We start from the raw sequence: 23,254 nt of genomic DNA, 5'->3' as shown, positions 1-23,254 counted from the left end.
TGGAAACCTTATATTAGTTCCAAGGTAAAATACTCAAATCACCGTTTTGTGTGATCAAGTGGGAGATATAATTCTAAGAGGTGTGATCACCAAACACTATACCCCTTGCAATGACACCCTCTTCATGGTGATGGTTCCAGTAAGAGTGATGGTTGAGGAAGTGTCAAGCGATACAACTATTTGATTTAGTCAAAAAGTTATGTCACTTACCAATAGTTGTGCCCCTTGTTAACTAGTGCCTCATGGTTTATAAATAGAGACCATTTGTGCATAATGAACACACTTAATTCTCTTTTGTCTATCACCAACTTATGTCACAAATACTTTTAAGGGAGTGTCATCATATTGCTAAAACTATGCCCAGTTTTTGTTCATATTCGTTCTATAAAATTCTACAAGCTCACCCGATACAACTGCTCGATATTACTAGATGGGCAGATCAAGACTTAAAAAGCACATATGCAAGTGGGTGATAGGCGAGTATTCTACCCAAGTCCATCACCAGCTTGGTTGGTTAGCACTTCCGTACTTATATTGCATTATCTTTTTGTTAACTAAGGCCAAGGAATTTGCTAGCATGGCATGTGTGGCAAAAATAACACTAGAGATGGGGCAATACATGAGCTACACGTGTCCATTAGATTAAGACATAAATTTTTGGGATTTGTATATTGGCAACTTGGGAATATGGTGGGGTGCAAAGCGTTGCTAGTGGAAACTTGGAAGATTATATGCCCGTCATTATTTAAGTGAAGACGTTGTATTAAGTTTCGAAAAATAATAGAGGAAAAATTAAATAAAAATATTATAAAATTAAGAAAAATTTTTGAATATAATTTTTTGAAGTTTAAAAAAGTTGTATTGATTTTTTTCTTTTATTTTAAAATTTGTAAAAGTTGTATTGATTTTTATATTTAGATAATGATTAAATGAGAAAGTTAAATATTTAAAATTGAAAAGTATTTTATATTTAAATAATATTTGAAAATGAAATTATAAAAAATTTTGATAAATTAATATATCTTTTCTATATCCAACCATCCCTTAAGTCCAGGGCTAAAAATTGAACCGGTCGATTTGATTTTGGCCAAAAATAAAAATTGAACCGACCCATTTTTTATTTGTATAAAACCAGCAGAACCGATCGACTGAGGGAGATAAAACCAACCAAACTAGTTCAAGTCAGTTTGGTGGTCTCCTCGTTGATTTTCCTTCCAAAGTCACGTAAGCAAGATTTTTACTTTCTCGAATCCTAAATACCGAAAAAATCATTAGAAAAACGAAACAGTACTCCTCTTAGACATGATCAGTAAAGTTAATAAATAGGGAAGCATCATATCACAACTTCAAATATACTATACATTCATGTCACTAAATTTCATAATAAAATAGATATGGAAGCAAAGTTAACAAATTGGGACCTAAAAAAATTAAAATTTAAAATCATACCGAGAGACGGCATAAGTCTCATCCCATACTCCAAACCTACCATAAGTCTATTTGTCACCAAAATAACACCACAAGAATCTTAGACCCTTTGACGACATTGTATTTCACAAACTCAAATAATAATTAGTCATGTACTAAACAAATTATAAATATCACTGCTCTTTATAACATGATTTTAGGCATTCTTTCATAATTTAAATATTGAGGCTCAGGAATGAAAACAAAACGTTAAGAAAGAATATGACTATCATGCAATGCACGAAATAATTATCTAATTATCATGCATCAGCCTGATTTAGATAGTGAATTGAGACGAGATTAATTGAGATGGTTTGTGAATAGTAGTAAGATATTTGAGTTGAGATGAGAAGAGTTAGAAATAGTTTGAATTAAAATGTTTTATGAAGTTTTGGAAAAGTAGAGAGAAAAAATTGAATAAAAATATTATAAAATTAAAATATTGTCAGAATATGATTTTTTTTAATATAACTTTTGTTTTGAAATTTGAAAATATTGAATTATTTTTTGTGTTTTGTTTTAAAATTTTAAAAAGCTATAATAATCAGATAATGGTTAGATGAAAAAGTTAAAGATTGAAATTAAAAAATATTTGTATTTATGATGTTTAGATATTGAGATGATATGGAATGAGATGGAAGCATCTTTCTATCTAAATCAGGCCTACTTGTTTAAAGTTTATGTCACGATGAGTATAAGATACAAAAATATTCTTATAATATGGAGGAAGGGCAATTCTTATAGGTTAACGAATATCAAAATTAACTGGTGAAAATATAAAGAATTCAAAGTAGAATGGTTAATAGGTAGGAAATTTAAAAGGGTAGACAATGAACAGTCAATAATTACAATAAGATGAACAGACTTTTTTATTAAAAAAAATAATAATACATGGAAAAAACTACTTTACTTTTCATGACCGCTCAAGTTGATTGCTTGATAATTTTTTTTATTTAATGATTAAAAAATGATATATATTAAAAAAATAAAAAAAAAATCAAAAGTGAAAAGCGATCAACTTAAACGGACTATTTTTTTTAGAGTAGACCGACTCATAGTACAATGATAAATGTGTTAAGTGGTGGCAAAACCAAAAAGGCAAGCAATGGTAAGTCAAAACTAGAAGATGCAAGGTCTTTTTCTTCGTCTTTATTAAATAAATGATAACAAAAAACAATACAATGGAAAGCCTTTTTAGCCTATGAAGGGTTGTGATATGTTATTAAAGTAAAATGAAATGATGATGTGACTCAATAGAAGTTATAGAGCGCAAAGAAGATTCTTCAGAAATCATTTCATAATGCTTTTTGCCCATAAATTATTACAAAAACTTATTTTATATGTTTAGGATTAGTTTGTTTTTATAGATGAGATGAGATGAGTTAGGATAAAAGTTAAAAGTTAAAAAAATATTGTTAGAATATATTTTTTAATATTATTTTTATTTTAAAATTTAAAAAAGTTGAATTATTTATTTTATTTTATGTAAAAATTTGAAAAATTTGTAATGATTAAATAAGATGAGATGAGATGAGTTGAAAAGCTTTGTGAAAGTAACCGAGAACTTAATCATCAAATGTTTTAAGTTCAGCTACGCCTATTTCTCAATCACATTAACAAAATTCTTCGACCTATAAAAATTATAATATGTTTCAATTCACTTTCTAAATTATCAACAGATTTCACATAATTAGTTTCTTGTTTATATTAACCATCGTATTTTAATCAAGAATATAATTTAAAATTATAGTTAGTTTAAAGTGTAAATTAATATTTATTTGTAGTTTAGGATGAAAATTAAAAAGAAAAATGATATTTACAATAGAAAAATACGTATGTGTCGCGCAATCTATTTAAAAAAATAAGTAAATACAAGACTTATATGAAAAAAATTAATTTTTTAATAGTAGACTTTATTTTTTTTTAAAATGAATATGACGTTTGTATATTTTATAACTGTATTTAACGTTATCCAATTAAAAATATGGGGTAATTTTATGTGAAAAGTAAAATTATAAAAGGAATTGTCTTGGACGTTGCAAGTGTTGCATTGGCAATAGTGTTTAGTGTAATATTACGTATAAATTTTAAATAGATAAATTTTGAATAAATTATTTGTAAAAAAAAAATCGATCTCATTAATAAAAAATATTTTTTTTTTATAATTTTTTTTAAGTTAAAGTCCACTTTTCATAAAAACTTGTGCGATGCTTGTCTTTTTTAGATTAGTAGAAATCGTTTATCTAGTGGTCAATACAGCACCGTACCGAGAACGTATATACTGTATAGTATATACATATACGGTGTCACCTTCTGGGGGTCCCATTGAAGGTTTATTAGGAGGAAAACTAGGGCAAAGGGTTCATTTATATCAGTGTACGGAGAGAACGGAGAAATGCAGCAGTCACCACAAATGTTGAGTGGTGCTCCTTCAATGCTTCCCACTACAAATATCACAACTGAACAAATTCAGAAGGTACCCATTTTTGGTTTCTTTGTTTCTATGTATGTATTTATTGTATGTGTTGAAGCGTGTGTTGTGAACTGGTGATGTCTCTCTATATGTTTGTGTACGGATGTGTGCATGCTTTTAGAACATGGGTCTTAGGTAAGGCATGCAATATGATGGAAGTTGCGTCGGAAAACTCAGAATCCAATTAGCTTTTTGTATTGAAAACTGATTGGCTACTTGTTTATTTGGTTTAAAGGTGACAGGAAGTTGATCCTGAAGTGTTTGATGCATTGATTGTATAAGTAAAATCTACCATTTTGAGGGCTGGACCCTGTTTCACATGCAGCAACTTGGGCCATGTGCTTTCAATGAATTGTTAGATGACAAGCAGGGTACATTGTGGTGATTAAACTAGCCCCATATGGGGGATGTAGCTCAAACGGTAGTGAAAAAAAAAAAAAAAAAACTAGCCCATATGGTTTTGATTTTATAGTTATATAGTTGATGCATAAGCAATACCTATAAAAACAAATTGATGCATAGACAATAGCACCAAAAGTTGATGCATTTTCACAACAATCAAACTTCGTCAAGTTTCTCCGCATAGGTAAAAGTTCTTTGTGTATTGATAAACACAGTTATCCCAATGTATGCTGCTTCTTAATTACCCATCAGGGTGCAGCTTAGTGGTTAAAGGGCGGGTTTGGGATGAATTATAGACTTTGCCGTTTGGATAGTGAGTTGAGATGAAAGGAGTTGAGTTGAGATAAAAGTTGAAAATTGAATAAAATATTATTAGAATATTTTTTTTAATGTTATTATTGTTTTGAGAATTGAAAAAATTGAGTTGTTTATTATATTTTGTGTGGGAATTTGAAAAAGTTGTAATGATGAGATGAAATACTTTTGCTATCCAAACGAGGCCTAGACATCCTTGGTTTGTCTCAACACTAGGAGTTCCTCTGCATTGTCCCATTCACGGTTCTGATGGGTGGGATTGTGTATCCAGGATTTACTTTTCAGAAGTAGTTCCAAACGGCTCACTTTGGAGAGGTTTCATGTCATTGAAAAACAAAACACGATACTTATTAATTACAATAAACAGTGCTTGCCTATTCTTACTATCAATAGAATCTTATTTACCGATAAAACAAATACAATAAACAGTATTTTTACCAAGGATGCAGGTGTCTTGGTATTCAACTTAGTGTTGATGTCTGATTTATTTATTTGTTTCTTTCTTTCTTTTTAAAGTGGGCTCATATAAAACATTTATATGTGCTATTTCAGCGGCGTGTGTAATATCTTTTTTTTTTTTTTTTTTTTTTTTTTTTTTTTTTTACATTAGCATATTGTGGAAGGTGTTGTTTCTTCCCTTATCATCAGTATCATGAATGGTTTTGAATTTTACTGGCTTGTACTATTGTTCACTTTTATACATGTTGGTTGCAAGTTCAATTTGTAAATGTTGATTTGATGGCCTGATCTCTTGATAGATAGTTTCAATTTGCTTGAAGCTAAACAGGAAAAATTACCCCCTTTTACTTACTAATTTATCAATGTTAATGTCTTATGCTTGGTACAGTACCTGGACGAGAATAAAGAATTGATTCTGGCGATAATAGAAAATCAAAACCAGGGAAAATTTTCCGAGTGTGCCCCGTAAGTGGTTAATCAAGTAGTGTTGTTTGTTTAGCATTTTGCTTATTTGACCTTTTACATTCGTTTCAAAATTGTGTAGGGAGAAACGCCTGATTGTTTCTAGTTAAATTTGAATTCCTTGAAGTAAAAGGCACTCTTCTAGTCAGAAAGTCTTCATATGTTTTTTAATTGTATACCAATGTCACACATTAAATATGTAAAGTTGCTCCATTTATCGTAGTAGCTAACATGTGAGTCTTACCACACAATGAAGGGTGAAATTATTTGAGAAAAGACCAAATGTTTGAGAACAATCATAGAGAATCAGTTTGCAGAGTGTGAAAATTTAACCTAGGAATAAACTCTCTTAATCAGAACAGACTCCAAATCATGTAGACGTTTTAGACCAGAAGTAGACTGATATATGTTTGAACTACTGAAAAATAAACAAGAAGAATTATTCTTGTATAGGGGTTGGCTTGTTTCCGCCAACCCTCCAAAAAAAAAGATTCTTCTCTTTCCCCGTTGCTTATGGCCCTTATGGGTGAGAAGGTTGGAGAGTTTATGGTCCACTTTGATACATTAATGACATTGTCTCAGCTTACAAATGCTCATTTAGAACTTTAAACATTTCCTTTTTGGTAGTAAAATAGGAAGGTAAAGAACATGAAAGTTGTGGAAAACAAACAAGGGAATATGGGGGGTCTTTCTCTCTTTGGCCAGGGTTAATGAGTACAGGGGAGGAAATGGGAATGGTTCCTGTCCGAGGAGAGGATGTGGCCATTGGTGCTAGGTCAAGCACACTCAGTGGAACCCTAGAAGAGCTCCAATCTTGAGTTTGCCGCTAAATTGATCAAATGTTGTGGATAATACGAGATATTCTCTGGTCGCAACTAATTGATGTGTTGGCATGGTGGATGGTTTTCGAGTCGCCTTTTAAAATGGCCTTCTTAGGTTATATTTTTTGGGCTTTAGTGGCTGTGAGTAGGGCAATGAGAGCTTCTCCCATTGTAGGTTCTAGAACGGGAGGTTCTACAATGAAATGTTTTAGTATAAGCAACAGTATGGTGTGCAATTTAGGAAAGCTGGGTTTAACAAAGCGAGTGATGAATATTCTAGGAGTAAAGACACGAAGGTTAACTCTTATACTTGTATAGCTGATATACAAAGGAAAAAAAATATTGCAATGACGATTTATATTGTTTTACAATCATGCATGCCCATAAAGGATGTTGAACTTGATTCTTGAGTGGATAATTGGTTGGACAAGAAAGGGTGAAACTGGGATTGAATGCGTTTCTTAGATGTAGCACTAACTGAACTCTAGGTATGAAAGTTGGATGAGATGTTTGGTCGTGTTTAACAGAGGCAAGACTTATCAAATACACACACACACAAAACAAAGGCAGGAGATCAAGAGAAGACTTGACATTTTTTTTAAGACAAGGATTCCTGGAGATCATGCAAATGCAATTATGCAACATGTCTTTTACAGGTTATCAACTTGATAAAAAAGAAATGGGATAAGGTTTTGTTGTGTTGTACACCTATTTTTGTCTACGGTTGTGTCTATCAACAACAAATCTCTCTAGTTTTGGCATTTGCATGTTGTAGTTCATATATCTGTATTGTAGGTCCTGGAGTTTACTATCTTTTGTGTACTCTTCTCGCCCGTGCTTCAGCATCTGAACAGAGAGCTAGAAGATTTGATGGCTTAAGGTCCTCCACAGATTATTTTAGCATTCGTATCCATGTGCATCTAGCAATTATATGGCACTTTAACTTAAAATATATATATATGGCACTTTTAAGTATTATCTCGTTTAAAGCCATATGCATTCTTATTAGGATTGGAATTGTGTTTAGAGGTGAATGATTTGTTTCTTTTGTCCAAATCTCAAGTCAAACCTGTAATATTTCAGACATTATAATTCTTTTAGGATCAAGCCTTTTGCTTGGTTGGTTGGCTAAAGACAAAAACAAAGAAACATGGCTTATGTTGCCTTACTGATGCTCATATCTGGCTTATCTTTCTGGGATCATCATTGCTTTGCATCATGAACATGCTTGACGACCATAAGATGTTTTAAATGAATTAGGTATCATGCCCAACTTCAGCAGAACTTAACGTATCTAGCTAAAATTGCTGACGCCCAACCACAAGTACAAACGACACCTTCTCAGGTGAATTAGCTCATAAATCCCTTTAGAAAACCTGCCAGTGAATAAGAACTTGTGCTTATCTCCTTGAAATATTTGCAGACGCCCTCTCATTCTGCAGTGCAACAAGGGCATGCCATGCAGCATCCCCAGGCAACGATGTCTCAGCAACAAGAAGGTCCTTTTGCCCCAAAGTTGCCTTTTCAATTGGATGATCAGGCTCAACATCAGCACCAACAACAAGCACACTACCTCCAGCAACAGCAACTCATCCAAGGGCAGATGGGCGTGAGACCAGGAGGAACAAGTTCCATGTATCAGGCCATGCAGAGTCGCTTTGGAAATAATTTGTTTGGTATGCAGGGAAGCAAGCAAGATAGCTCAGAGGCCAGTGCTGGAGATTTTCTTGGAAGGTTAGCTTCCAAACCGAATGGAAGTACAGAGTAGTAAGCAAGATACACCAAGTCATTTATAATTTTCCTGTTTTCCTACACTTCTACTTTCTCCCACAATTTCCCTCTTCTGGGCTCTACAATAGTCATCTTAGGACTTCTGAAGTAGTCTCTTTTTCCCTGAAACCGTAAGTTGATGTAGAATGGTGCTAAACATTGCTTTTGAGAAAGTCGAAATTGGGGCAAAGCATTTTCTTTTATTAATGACAACAACCTAAGTTATTGCTTCCATGTATTTTAATTTGCACAACAGAGGCAAACCGCTGATGCAGGTATTTTCTTTTTCTTTTTCTTTTTTTCTAAATCAGTCTCAAAAATTGGGGAAAGCGTTCTCTTTCATACAACAGTCATTTGGTTGGATTATGCTTTGGAAGTGAACTCAGGATTTTTGGTGGCCACCTTAAAAAAATGGCTCATACCCAAACACCTCCATGGACAGAGGCTTAGGCAGTTAAAATTTGGTCAGTAACACAAGCGTAGGCAACCCAATACAAGAACTGTATCTTATGAAAGAGCTCAACCTGTCAAGATTCAAGAGTCCAAAACCTCGTTTGTTTTCACAATTCTTCTCAATTCATCTCATCTAATCATTACATTTTTTTCAAAATTTTCCACAATATAAAATAAACAATTTAATATTTTCAAATCTCAATACAAAAATAATATTAAAAAAAAATAATGTTACGGACAATCTCATTTTGGAGATTACAATGCAAATCTAGGGAATTTTATTTTTAAATTACAAAAATATCATTCCTAAAATGATACTTTTTCTTATTTAGTAAAAGAGATGCCCATGCAGTCCCCGCTTGAAATTGCAAATAAAATTTCTCTAAAAAAGATATATTCCAATAGTATTTTATGCAACTTTCAATCTCAACTCATCTGTAGAAGCAAAAATAAATAACACTTCATGAAGCTACATATTTAGATGAAGAGATGCACAATATTTCCAAAATTCGGCTTGAAGGTCGTTATTTATTTTTAAGCCTGAAATTCGCCTTATCCACCCACTACTAACGTGTCTTTTCAAGCGTCTGGCCTATCATGAGCTAAGGCATAGTTTATTTCAGGAACATGGAAGTCCCAGGCAGCAACTGCATTTTTGCGCAAGGAAAGCTGAGACAATAGCACAAGCTATCAGATTAAGAGATGCAATGGCATGCATGAATATCATTGCCAAGGGCAGAGTTGAATTTTGCGGGAGAAAGAACCCTCAAAAGTATATTGTAATTCCAACAAAGAAAAGAAAAAATTAAATCAAAGCCCAACCAAAGAAACGATAATAATTCCAATCAGAGCCTCTATAAGAAATGAACGCTGACAATTCAATCAGCGAAAATACATTCTTGTGCAAATCCTGTAAGCATCCTCAAACATCCCCTATCTGCAATGCAGTGCTGTGCATATTCCTGGTCATGAGATTATACACTTGATCCCATGTCTCCTGACACCAACAAAAGAGACTTTATAAATGACAACAGCATGACCAATTTATAAGGAATTATATAACAAACCGAGGCAGAAATCCACCTTCCACAAAATAGTAAATTCATTAAGCTGATTGAATCACTTCTAGGTCTCTTAATGAGCCAGCCAATTTTTGCATACACGACTCCCGAAGGTGCCAGTTATCGAAACAATATTTGATGGAATCCATATAATTGAAGGTATTGACAGAAGAAAATATCTTCAGATACCAGCGACAAGGCACATGAACCTCAAAGATGCTCATCCCATAACTATTCATTATTCAACTTGATTTTTTACCTTTACACGCAACACGTACAGGTAGTAAAATAATAAGACATCTGACAATATCATTGATGACTCAAGAAGTGCAGTTTTCAATTACGTGTACTTTGATCTGGTTATTTCAACAGTACAATAATTACTTGAGCAAACATAAGTTAAAAATGAATACGCAAGGGAAATATACTGCAAATTACATTTGAAATTACTTACCAAAAATACAATGTGTCCGTACTATCTTCTGGATGAAAATACAGCACCAGTCATTCTGTGAAAGACAGAATTTACTTGATAAGCTTAACGACTGTAAACCAAGACCTTAAATGAAAGAAGCTGCAGCCTGCTAAAAGAGAGACTTTTAGCCATACCTTCCCTGCTGTTTTCCAACAAAATTCACGTTAGCTCTCCCATTAGCTGGACCTGTGCTTTGGGTACCGTTCAAACTTGTTCTATTAAGATTTGATCCATTCCCAACCGTCACAAATGGAGACTGCACAGCCTTATTCTCAGGGCCATTCATTTCCTGAGGATCTTTAGGTTTGCTCAAAATTTTTATATTTGAGGGAACTCTAGAAAGACCAAAACCAACACCGTTCGATTGTTGATTCTGCATCACAGCTCTCTGTGATGGCTCATCACTTGAATTTGAAGAGACAATCGCATAGTCCTTGAAAGCTGTCCTGTCAGTTCTTAAATTTTTGGACTCAATGGATGGAACCTTTCTCAGTCGATGAGATTGTGCCACTGGAGTGACAGCCATTGAAGGCAAAAATGAGGAGTAAGGAGATGATTCTGCAGCTGCCGCAGCAACTTTGGCAACAGCTGCTTCAGCTGCTTCAGCTGCTATCATTCCTTGTGCTCCTTCTCGAAGCTGAATGTAGTCGCCTTCAATCACAAACAGCTGATATGGCATTTTAAGGTTCTCACATTGCATTAGAAACCTGTATCAACAAACAGAAAACATATATATGTATGTGTGAGCACAGAAATTCCAATAAACTTACCTCGGGGTGACTGACCACAAAGTCATCAAGCTTTCCATATTTTTTCTTGTAATCATGCCAGTGTAAAGGTGCAAGCATCTTGCCCAGCCTATTTGGTAGCTGTATTCAAGATGAACAAAAAATTTCAACTCAACCGATTTTAATAAAGAAAAACAGCACACTCGCTAACAATGGCCAAAGACTTTATACGTAAAGGCACCAACCGTTGAACTGATCCGAATTCGACCACCAGCAGGAATTGTGCGAACTACGCAAGCCAACAGTGATCTTTCATCAAGAAGAGTTGGCTCTGAAGCCTTTCCCCCTGTAGGTGTATTTGCCTGATCAATTGAGACAATTGATTCAGGCAAAGCTGCACTGGCAGCATTGTTGACTGTAGTTTCACTGAGATTAACAGAATGGATTGAAGCATCAGATGCCAATGGGTTGGCAACAGAACTTGGTTCTTCAGCTGTTGAAAGTTGGCCCTCCAGCCCATGAGTAGTCAAACTCGTGGCATTCCGCTCCTGTGCAGTTCAAGTGCAAGAGAAGCTTAATCACTGCCCTACTTACCTGATGCTAAAGAGCAACCAGGCTGACCCCATAGTAACAGACATAAAGGGAACAATTAAAGATGGACCTTGTTTTCACTGTTTCGGTCTAAATTATCCAATTTTAAGGCATCATGGAATTGGGAAGAAATTTGTTGCAGGCTCTGCTCAGGTTGGGTGGCAATGAGGAATCCTCCGTCAATTGATTCAAGAGCCTGAACAGAATTTGGCAGATCCAGTGAATATCCATACAAAACCAAACGATAGCATATTAAGGCCCCATTTGGTTTTTACAATCATTCTTATCTCATCTCATCTAATCATTACAACTTTCCCAAATTCCCACACAAAATAAAATAAACAATTCAACTTTTTCAAATTCTAAAACAAAAGTAATATTAAAAACATATATTCTAACTTATTCAACTTTCAACTTTTATTTCAACTCATCTCATCTCATTTGCAAAACAAACGAGGCCTAATTATCAGAATAGCAACTTCATTTATAACACCTTTGCTTCCCCAGAAGACGACGAGATTCCAGAATCAGGTCGTGCCACTTGGCTGATGTGAACATCCAGATAGTCTTGATGAAGAGGTTGTCCATTAACAGACATTTCATAGTTGTAGTTCGCATCTGACCTTATTAGATTTTGATCAGTTTGGGATGGTGGAAGTTCGCTATGTGTAGATATCTGTGAACCCTCCGATACAGCCTAAAAAAAATAATGAACAAAGCTCACATAACCAGGAATAATACCAAAACATAACAATGATGGAAAAGATATTTTGATTTGTCAGGACCTGTGGGTTCTGCCATTGTTGAAGGGAACCCATTGCTGGTATTGAGTGGAAGTGTCCAATATGAGATGGAGGAACATGTGAAGTCAAAGACTGAGGAGGCCCATGTTGATGCATGGCATATGGATGTAATGCAGCCACTTGTCCAGGTGGAAGATAGGTAGGCATTCCAAGCAGAGAAGATGGAGCTAGTGGAACACTAGGAATATGGTCGGTCTAAAAATGAACATAAAAGAATATCAAACACCATGTACACATTTTGAAATGATTTATTCACTTCTTATCTATAAACAACAAAATCTCATTCTGAAAATGGTGGGCCCACAACATTTTCCCAGCCATCAAAACAGAATGAACAAATAAATATATATATATATATATATAAATAAATGCACACACACCCGTATATGCTAATCATTCATAAACTATCAGTATACATTTTCACCAACAAGTAACAAAGGGTATGCAGAAAACTTTATGAACATTGTGGGCAACATAAAAATCAAACAAGTTCAAGAACAAGGCAAGATGACTTCTTTGAAGTTTTTAAGAAATCTTCTAAACTGATACTAGAAATTTCATCATTCAATCCTAAGCTAATAGACAGGGATAGGATTCCTGGTATTGATATCGAGTTGAATGATGGAACAAGTGGATGTATACAGGCCATGAGGTGCTTCTAATGGAAACTCCCGGGCATCGATTACCTGATTATATTAGAAAAACCAATAGAAATCTCTCAAGCGCACACACAGTATCAAAGCTGGCATGTTATTTTATTATGGACTGTTGTTGCATTGACTGCATCTCTCATATATATTTAATACTGTCAATCATGCAAGATCATCGTTCTTTATAATTGCTTTTTTTTCTTCCCCTTCGCTTGTATGAAAAATGCTAAGAACATTTTCTTCTTTCTTCAATTTTTATTTTTATTACAGTTACAGTATATTAATATTCTAGTTATATTAATATTATATAGGGCAATACAGAATTAAACTTTAGACCTTCTCGGTAAAGCAGATCAAATTGTTTAATATCAAAATGATTTGAACTATTTCAAAGACCCAACATGAATTTTTTTGCATCGGGCTCTTTCATTAACTGATATAAAAATCAGCTAGTCAACCATATGTTTTTCTTGAAATGAAGATAAGGAGACAACCCTTAGGGGTTGGCTCAAGTGGTAAAGGCCTTGGTCTTAGTGGGTATGCTCCCTCCATGTCTAAGGTTCGAATCCAAACAATTTCTAAGGGCTATCAGAATGAGAGAACTTCGCCTTGAATTACCCGAGGTGCAATTGCGGAAAACTCCTTAACAAGAGTCTATGGACCTCCAGGATTAGTTGAAACTTTGTTCTTGGACACCCGGTGCCAATAAAAAAAATGAAAATAAGTAGATGGCTCTGTGTGCTCTGATTCACTATTGGGTTCAAATAAACATAAAGTAGCACTACCAAAGTGTTTCAAAGAAGTATAATCCTAATATAGGCCTGCTTTTGAATTAGATCAACTTAATTTAAATGGAGTCTCTATCGACCTGCTTCTGTCTAAATAACATAAGATATTTATTATCCATCAAAAGATATCATATACCACACCCATATGACTTCAAAATTTTTATTTTTTCCCCTTCTTGCTAAAATTGAGTATCTTTTTTTTTTAATAAGTAAAATTGAGTATCTTTTATCAATAAACATCAACATTGTCATGCCTGGCCCATCTCCCTTTAATCAAAGTAAATCAACCTAAAGTCCACTCTTTATCCCAATTGTCCCCTATCTCCTACTCCCTATAATTTCCATATAAGCTCAACCTAAAGGATTAACTTCCTATAAATAGTCATTCATTTAGAATTTGTTTTCTCAATGAATGAAGGATTGTTCAACTACTAGATATATTGCCTCTCTGCCACCATAGCCACAATTATTTAGTTCCATAAATTTCCATTCCATAAGGCACTAGTGACCTCACAGTGAAGTACAAGGAGATTAATTGTTTATCTGCTCCTTTTACTCATAGAATACTCCCCACCTTCCAATCATGTGCCTCTCTAATAAACTCAAAATGGTCCACCACTGAAGCTTCCTTACAACAAGCAATACAAAAAAAATCAGATAAACTACCTTAAGGGCCTTATCACCGCACCACACCTCATCCTAGAACTAGGGCTGCAAATGAATAGACCAGCTCATGAAAAGGTCGAGCTCAGCTCGTATCTACTCACTTCATTTCATAAATGAGATGTTCGTAAACATTGGTTCAAATATTAAACGAGCAAAACTCGTATAAACTCGACTCAACTCTGTTTAGGCTCATGAACAAATCTTGTATAAGCTCGACTTGACTCGTTTAAGCTCATTTTGCAGCTTGTAATATGTTATATATGTATACGGTATATTTATTTCATGTTAGTTGTATTTTATATACTTAATTATATATTATTAATTTATTTAAAGTTTATCTTATTTAATATATTTATTATGTTCCCAAAGTGTGTATAGTATAATTTGATTCTTTTTATAGAAGATATCTGATGTAATTAGTTATGAATATTTAGTTTTGTATTTTATTACAAGTTATATGATATATCAAGCTATTTTATGTTTGTAATACAATTTATTTTATAAATTTAGTTAATTATGTATGATGTAATATAACATTAATGTCATATATTAATTTTCTAATTGTTACATGGATTATAGCCTATTGATATGGTAATAAATGAATGAGTAAATACACATTTACTTGAAACAACTACCAAATTAACTTTAATTGATTAACTATAATTCATATATAATGCACATCATAACACAAGTTGATGGTATTTCTTTTTAGTTAAAGAATCGAATCATTAACCTTATACACAATATGGTCTTCATTATACTAGATAAATGATAACAAATATTTTAAGTTTAACTATTACTTATTATTTATAATTGCATATTATCATATTTTTATAGCGTAATTTATGTACAACTTATATATTATAAATACTAATAAAAAAACTTATATATTGTAACATACACTTATATCATATGCTTGGGATACTCTAACTTATATCATATGCTTGTGATACTCTATTAATATAATATTTAGTAATGTATTCTATAATATATTCATTAGTTATATTTAATAATAATATATTAAACTAGAACTTTTGATTTATTATGTTATCCATATATATTAAATGGTTTAGTTTATTACATTTACCTTATGTATTATTTTTTTAATTTATAACTTTAAGTTAATTTATTTTATAAAAAGTAATATCATAATCATTTTTTAATCAAAACCATTTGGTTGAATAGTTAAATAGTTAAGAGTTCTTTGTAACATTTAAAATTTTTTATATCAATCATAAGATAAAAATCAGAATTTTCAAAAAAAAAAACAATTCGAGCTTGAGCTACTTGAGCTCAACTTGTTTGTTTATTTTTAGTTGCGCTCGAACCGAACATTAATGGTTAACGAACCGAACAAGAATATTTGAGGTTTATTTGAGTTCAAGCTGAGTTCGAACAAGTAAACATGCTAATCAAGCTTGAGTACCCTTGTTCGAACTCGGCTCAACTCGGTTCATTTGCAGCCCTACCTAGAACCATCTCCAACCTTAGATCTAGTAGAGGCAGGAAAATTCTCTCCAGCCCCTCTGCATATTCTTCCAACAATTGACTCCATGGAATCTGATCTTATTAACTTCAGGTGAACACCACCCACCCCGTTCACACCCAACTTTCACATCCACTGTCAGCCTCCAAAAACTCTCTTAGAAGCATATTGTCAAAACCACTTCCCCAACAAGGCTTAGTTAAACAAGATTTCTAACACCCAAACCATCCTCAAATATACAACATACCACAGACCAACTTGCCAAATGGAAACTGAACTCTTAATTCACACCTCCCAGCCCACAAGAAACAAGAGGCCCTTCTCTAACTTCTCCATAAGAAGTTACATGAAATAAGTGGGTAGCCCTTAGGAGTTAGCTCAAGTGGTAAGAGCCTTAATCTTTTGTGGTATACTCCCTCTATGTCTAAGGTTCAAACCTTTGGGTGCAAACAATTTCTAGGGACTATCCGATTGGGGAAATTTATACTTGAACTACCCGAGCTGCAATGGCGGAAAACTCCTTGCCGCGGGCCTGTACACCCCCAAGATTAGTCGGGATTTTCTTCCGAACACTCGGTGCCAAAAAATGAAATAAGTGGATAAATTCAACAAAGTGCTCTAAGTCAATGTGATCATCCAACCCACATTTGTTTCCTTCCGGCCAAACAACATTCCATCTTCTCAATAATGCCATCTCAAGTACATTTGCCTTAAAAGCGGCTCTCAAAGGAAGCCTGAGATGTCATAGGCAAGAAAGAAAACCTACTTCCACGGATAATAATCAACCAATCAACATTACATATGGAACCAATGGGAAGCAATTCAAGGATTTAGCCAAGTTGATCTTCAAAGCTAACACTGCTTCAAAAAACAAAAACCAGAATGAGCGAAGGTGGTTAAGATTTGCCTCACAAAAAATAATGTCTCATCTAGAAATAGAAGATGTGAAATAATTAGCCCATCAACACTCCTCGGTCCCACTAAAAAACTTGATATCAACCCCCATGCACTATAACACATCATTTTACTCAATGTCCTCGGCAATGATGAAAGGTAGTGACAAGAAATGATCCCCAACTCAAACCAAGAAAAATACTAAAAAAACCTTCAGGAGTGCCATTCAGGAATACAAAGATGCAAAAAGCTTTCCACCTACACCATCTCACTCCAAAACCATATATGCTCATCATGTAACTCAAAAAGTCGAAACCAACATGATTGTATGCTTGTTCTATATCCAGCTTACATACACTCTTAGCTTTCTAGATCGTATTCTTGATTCAAGGCATTCATTAAAAATGAGTACTGAGTCCAATATTTGCCTTCTAGAAAGTATCTTGACCCTTAGAGATAATCTTACCCAGCATCTTCAACCCGTTTACCAAAACTTTATCGAGGACTTTATGGACTCCATTGACGACTTCTAGGCCAAAAGTCCTTCACATTACAGCCCTACTTTCTATGAAATTAGAGCATTAAAGATTGCAAGGATGATTCTTAAAAACTTTCTTTGGCATGGAAATCCTAAACACCTTCACAACATCTTCCTTCACTACCTCCAAACAAATTAAGAAAAATGCCAAAGAAAATCATCCAAGCCCAGATATTCATCTCCATTCAAGGACCTCAACACCGCATGAACCTCTATCTCCTCAATCTCTCTCTCCAACCAATTCTTTGCATTTGAATCAATCGCATCAAATGAAAGGTCATCCAATGTATGTCTTCAGTTGTACTATTCAGAATACAAACTCTTATAAAACAGCAACGTGAGCACTAATCTGAGGTTGATTAAAAGAGACTCATCCACAACACCCTTGATTTTGGTTTCCAACTCACCTCCTCCAAAACAAGAGGCCTCGTTTGGTTACACAGATGAGATGGAATGAAAGTTCAAAGTTGAATAAAATATTGTTAAAATATAAATTTTTAATATTATTTTTGTTTTGAGATTTGAAAATATTGAATTGTTTATTGTCTTTTGTGTGGGAATTTGAAAAAGTTATAATGATTAGATGAGATGAAATGAGATGAGATGGTTTGTGTAACCAGAAGGCTAATCAATAACAGTAACCTTTCTTTGTTTTTCCTATTCACATAAATCTCACCCTCCATCTAAATTATCAAGATCCCTAATGTCATTGTGCATCGCCCATACCTGCTAGTTTAGTTTTATATATATATATATATATATATATATAAGTTCACATTCCAAATTTTCAAACACCTCATACCAAGTTTTTAGATTGGCCAACACTTTTAAGTTCACATTCCAATACAAAAATGGTGAGCCTTGAAAAATATAACAGGTCCACCAAAAATTTACCCATTCCTGAAGCCTTCAGCTATTAGCCACATGTTTCAAACTTGGAACATCTTCTCCCACCATGAAAACTTCTACAATCCAATAAAGTAGGAAAATGTTTTGAACATAACCTTGATAATCTCCTCTAGGTAACTTCAGGAAACAATTCTTCCCACTCAGGGGTAACATCATCCTTAAGTTAAACTATTAGGGGCATTTTGGCAACCCTAAACTGCTATATTCACATGGGATGGTGGTACATTTTGGTTCTTAAATCTAACATACACGTGAAGTTGCAGATGGTCCACATCTTCCACTCTTTCTACACATACAGCACCAATCGACCACAATGATATGACATTTTCTTAGGTTGTCCATGACATGGATCTTCTCTAAAAGAGTAGTCGAATCGAAAAATGCTACTTTAGAGGGTGCCATAGTCCTCCAAATATTCCTCTTACGAAAAAAGGTTGCTCTCTTGTATGGTGAGAACCTAATAAAATGAACGAACTGTAAACTAGCCTTGTTGATAGACGCCAAAGGGTCTCATCTCCTTTCACTTTTTTGCTCTAGAAGAATACCATATGTTAGATATTGTATAATTAGCAACAATTAAACGAATTGTAAAGCCTTGTTCCTTGTTGATAGACGCCAAAGGGTCTCATCTCCTTTCACTTTTTTGCTCTAGAGGAATACCATATGTTAGATATTGTATAATTAGCAACAATTTCCCAATCTTGGACAGCTCTATATAAATTGAGATTCCAATAGGGGGAACCGCTAGAGAGATCCAAAAGGTTAGGCTGATGAAGCTTCCTATTTCCGTACCATCCCACACTATGGGAAAAGACTACACCACATGTATGGTAACAAGCCTACACCATTTTGAATTCTGATGTTTTTTAACAAACTGACTCATAAAACAAGGTTATCCACACAGCATGTCAGACATTTTTGGTTCGGAACTTCCTGCTGTCCATATTCAGACAAATGATAAATCAGAAAAAGCATTTGCATCTTCTAGAATTCTTGCCCGAACTCTAGGGCCTAACTAGATTGAGAAAGAGATAAACACATGAAGTAAATCCCATATCATTTATAGCTACCCGAACAAATTTTTTGGGTAGCATTAAATGCTCAATAAATGTTGTGGGGCCCACTTCATGTGTTTATATCTCTTCCACTCAAGGCACTAGTGTTTGATCAGGAATTCTATGGGATCTCTATCCAGTTATTTATATAAGTTAACAACAATGACAATCCAAGAAATGCAATTTACCTGAGTAGATGAATTGCCAGTTGAAGCAAAGGATGAAACATTGCCTGAATTCCCATTCGGAAGGACTGCAGAATTTCCACTCAATGTGCCACCTCCATTTGCATCTAGTTGAATTCCATTGCTCTGGTCAAACTGAGACACATCCTTTGACTTTGTTTGGGATAAACCTGGCTCATCACTGTACGTCCCACTCCTTTCTCGTGCATCAGCCAGCTCAAGTTGGAGCTGTTGCATTGTATGCAGATGGTGTCTTTCCATCTCTGCAAACTAACATCCAAAACCCCAAGGGAAAAGCAATAAACAAAACAACAATCTATCCCACATCAAATAGCATCTATGCTAAACCCAACTCAAAATCATCAACATGAACAGATTAAAATTCGCAGAGTTAAACCCATGTTTTCTTACTTATAGTGCAGGCAGCATGTATTAGTGAACATCCAGACCTGAATATCACTGAAAAATGACATATATATACATATTGCTGGAAATTGTACAGACTGGTCATGAAAAATCAAAAGGGCAATCAAAGATCATTTATGTAAGTATATTTTTACATACAAGACAACGTTTCCTGGACAATCCAAAGGCACGTTGCACTTTAAATTGTTCCAAATACTCTTAAGAAATTAACAAGCCCTAAAATGCAAAATAGAATCCCAAAGCAAGCCAACCTGTCTTTGACAACCAAGCCACAGCTGGTTGTATTGTTCAGTACGTTCTCGCAATTCAGCTTGTAACGAATGGTTCGTAGTTGATTGCAAGACATCCATCTCCTGAACACGAGCAATCCACGCTTGGGCTTCCCTCAATTGTTCATCTTTATAAATAATATTTTCTTGAGCAGCCCTATGCTGAAAGATAACATTTACCATCATATATGTTGAGAAATTTAAAGAAGAAAAGAATGCTTTAATCAACATACGAGCACTAATTAGACATGCATTAGAGAGCTCAAAGTTTAACTACCACTTCAATAGGACAACTCAAGTATACCATAAACAAACCTGGTCCTGCAACTCAATAAGCTGCCTCTCTTTTTCTTGAATATGTTCTTGAAGATCATGTATCTGTTTTATATGTTGGGCTCTTTCAGCCTCAGAATGATCACGCTCTCTTCTGCAAAAGGAAGAAAGACAATAATTTGTTCGTAGATTTAGACCTCACTTTCAAAAGCTCCAATAAAATGCAAAGAGTTGCATTCTATACAGACATCCATTTAGACCATACTAAAATCTGAAGAACCTCGAATAAAAACATATAATTGAAGAGAAAAGGACTAAAGGCTTCAAGAAAAGGGGCTAGGGCATAAAATATAGGTGCTAGACATAAACTCACACCTTAAGGATGATAGCTCCTTGTCTTTTTCTCTGAGGAGATCCTCTTTAGCCCATGCCTGCCCAGTCAATTTGAGCAGAGAAATTCAAGAATTTATATAACACCTCACACCTCACTTAAAGGAAGAAGAACATACTAAAAACAATCAAGCACTCAACAAACCACTTCATTGTCCAATTTAATTGCATGAAGCTCCCTATCTTTCTCTTCCATCTTCCTTTCCAACTCATGTATGGCCTGTTCCCTTTCATGCAATTGCTCCTGCCCAAATAGACCCAAACTTAGAACACCATGAGAATTATTGGGCAGTAGATGCCTATTCAGAAGTCTGCTCCTAGAGATCAAAGCCAGAGTCCACATGCAATTTCAATAAAATATATTTCTTTAAGACTCAAAACAGTCCATATGACTCCACATGAAAATCAGGTCATGCCAGTCTTATCATATATCACATTTAAAATGATGACATGAATAGCTTAGCATTGTTTTCTACATCTACTTAAAAGGAAAAAAATTCCTTTTCTGAAGTTGCACGCTAAAAACAATTGTATTCAAAACCTATAATAACATAAACTGAATCACAAATTCAAACCTGAAGCTTTGTAGCAGCATTAGCATGTTCCTTGATCTGTGCATCAAAGTTGCTTTGCATTCCCATTATCTCAGATCTTGCAATTATTTGGGCTCTGAAGTCAATCTCTGTCTGTTGCAATTCCTCTCTTTGTCTAGCAACATTATGAAGTCTCTGCAGCAAAAGGTCATCATCTAAGCTATCGTCCACTGTGATTGAACAAAAGTCGACATCAAGTGGCTCTCGTCCCTGCTGCACCTTGATAGAACACCAAATCATCTTCATTTTAAGTAACAAAATAACCTTCATATTAAAATATCTTGGCAGTAAAGGTATTTCCACACATCAGAATCCTAACCTCATATATAGTTCTCTCATCCGTTTGCCCTAACTTCAATTGTTCCAGCTCCTAGGCATCAGAAAAATGTCCAATTAATGAACAAAAATTTAAATACCAACCTCAGACCTTGATGTCAAGATACAATCCCTATGTTTGAATTGACAACCAGACAGTGTTTCAATTGGGACAAGAAAGATTCCAGATCTCAAACTAATTCATTGTTTATGACCCAGAAAAACTGAAAAAAGTATGCTTCCAAGCTCCTTCATCTTTTCCTCCACTATATTAGATTATATTGACATATATACACTACATTTGCTTTCCAAAAAATTCTGATGAAAAATAAAAGATTCAGCTAAATCAAAATCCATATAGTCTTTTAAGCTCAGTGAGCGAGCCGTTTTCCAAAACCACAAAGCAAACAAATTCTAGTTTTTCTTCACCAGCAAGACCTATCTAAGACTACTCATCATTTTCCCTTGTTTCCCGCAGTTCTAATCATCCACTCCATATGAGCAATTTTCCAACTAATTCCCTCAACAATGATGCTCCGTTAGTTAGAAGATAACACAACACGTCTTTTAAAAAGATGAATCAAACCTTACTTATTAAAAGAAAAAGATGAAATCAAACTTTAAATTCTCAAAAGCTTTCAAGGTTTAGGCACTCAAAAAAGGAAAAACAGTCCGCTCAACCAAACATTATAATAAGATCATTAAAATCAGAATTATTGAGACGCTCATGGTGAAGCGGCAAAACTAAGCAACGAGCTGAAACCCAGAAACTTCATCCCTTTTGTTTATGGAAAATGATATAACAACAACTATATCACAATTTATTCACAACTACGTATTAAATAATTAATTTTTCCGATTTTATCCACCAAATCAATCTTTCCATTACGGCAGAGATGTGACATATTTTACCAGATACATCTTGTTTTCACACGCTCACTTGTCATCGAACTTAACCCATTGTTTGGCGGCTTCGAAAACCACCAGGAAAAAAAAAACCCGTTAATCCATAAATTCGTACTTAACTTTCTGTTTTCTTCTCCCACATTTTCTCGAAAGCCAAACAAGCCCAAATGCCATAAAAGTTTATAACGAGACCAGTACCTCGTCCCCAGCTTTTCGATGCTCCGAAACTGCTCGCCACTCTTTCCGGGATGAAGACGTTGACGACGGTGGTGGCTGCATCGAGAAAGAGCCACCACGAGTAGCGGCTGAGGCCGCGACTCCGGCCGACGCTTCCATTGAAATCAGATGCTCTGAGACCACCCCAACTCTCTTATCTCTCTCTCACACGCCAACACAGAAATTCCTAGGTTTTGAAAGAAACCATAAGAAACCCTAGAATTTGAGAAATCTTACGATGGAGGTACCTGAACGGTAGTGGAATGAAGCCGAAATCGAAGCGAAAGGGAGGAGGATGGTGTAGTTTAGGGGGTATCGGAGATTGGGAGGGTTTTGTTAGTGGAGGGTTTTGGAGGGGTTGCACTTATTGTAGTGTAATTAGTGGAGAGTTTGACGAGAGAGAGCGATTTCGACC

At 34.7% G+C, this 23,254-nt stretch overlaps 2 protein-coding genes and 1 long non-coding RNA gene across 7 annotated transcripts in view; 2 read left to right on the top strand and 1 right to left on the bottom strand.

Moving 5' to 3' along the window:
• LOC121253844 overlaps positions 1 to 15,760 on the top strand; it is a 24,178-nt gene extending 8,418 nt beyond the window's left edge. The window contains exon 3 of the long non-coding RNA XR_005938509.1: positions 15,743 to 15,760. This is a non-coding gene — a long non-coding RNA (uncharacterized LOC121253844). The remainder of the gene's footprint in view (positions 1 to 15,742) is intronic.
• LOC121253843 (GRF1-interacting factor 2-like) lies at positions 3,776 to 8,372 on the top strand. Of its 3 annotated transcripts, none has more exons than XM_041153768.1 (4): positions 3,776 to 3,943; positions 5,505 to 5,581; positions 7,660 to 7,744; positions 7,823 to 8,372. In XM_041153768.1, exons 1-4 carry the CDS (start codon positions 3,863 to 3,865, stop codon positions 8,165 to 8,167), a joined length of 588 nt encoding a protein of 195 aa, XP_041009702.1. In that variant the 5' UTR covers positions 3,776 to 3,862; the 3' UTR covers positions 8,168 to 8,372. The 3 variants fall into 3 exon arrangements, with proteins under 3 accessions (XP_041009702.1, XP_041009704.1, XP_041009703.1); XM_041153770.1 differs by lacking the exons at positions 3,776 to 3,943; positions 5,505 to 5,581 and adding exons at positions 3,984 to 4,075; positions 7,195 to 7,305 and having other exon boundaries at positions 7,698 to 7,744; XM_041153769.1 differs by lacking the exons at positions 3,776 to 3,943; positions 5,505 to 5,581 and adding exons at positions 3,990 to 4,075; positions 7,195 to 7,279.
• On the bottom strand, positions 9,318 to 23,254 carry LOC121253842. 3 transcript variants are annotated; one of them, XM_041153763.1, is made up of 16 exons: positions 22,822 to 23,254; positions 21,722 to 21,772; positions 21,385 to 21,621; positions 20,955 to 21,053; positions 20,795 to 20,850; positions 20,462 to 20,573; positions 20,129 to 20,308; positions 19,455 to 19,721; positions 12,263 to 12,475; positions 11,971 to 12,174; positions 11,548 to 11,673; positions 11,132 to 11,434; positions 10,929 to 11,027; positions 10,293 to 10,825; positions 10,138 to 10,192; positions 9,318 to 9,619 (listed from the first exon to the last, which is right to left on the bottom strand). In XM_041153763.1, the coding sequence occupies exons 1-15, from the start codon at positions 22,957 to 22,959 to the stop codon at positions 10,159 to 10,161; spliced, it is 2,652 nt and encodes an 883-aa protein (XP_041009697.1). In that variant the 5' UTR covers positions 22,960 to 23,254; the 3' UTR covers positions 9,318 to 9,619; positions 10,138 to 10,158. The 3 variants fall into 3 exon arrangements, with proteins under 3 accessions (XP_041009697.1, XP_041009698.1, XP_041009701.1); XM_041153764.1 differs by having other exon boundaries at positions 21,385 to 21,615; positions 22,822 to 23,253; XM_041153767.1 differs by lacking the exon at positions 21,722 to 21,772 and having other exon boundaries at positions 21,385 to 21,615.

Source organism: Juglans microcarpa x Juglans regia, chromosome 3D, assembly GCF_004785595.1.
Source record: "Juglans microcarpa x Juglans regia isolate MS1-56 chromosome 3D, Jm3101_v1.0, whole genome shotgun sequence".
NCBI lineage: Eukaryota > Viridiplantae > Streptophyta > Magnoliopsida > Fagales > Juglandaceae > Juglans > Juglans microcarpa x Juglans regia.
The sequence above is the reverse complement of the archived record's forward strand: the minus strand, read 5'-3'. Positions and strand labels throughout refer to the sequence as shown.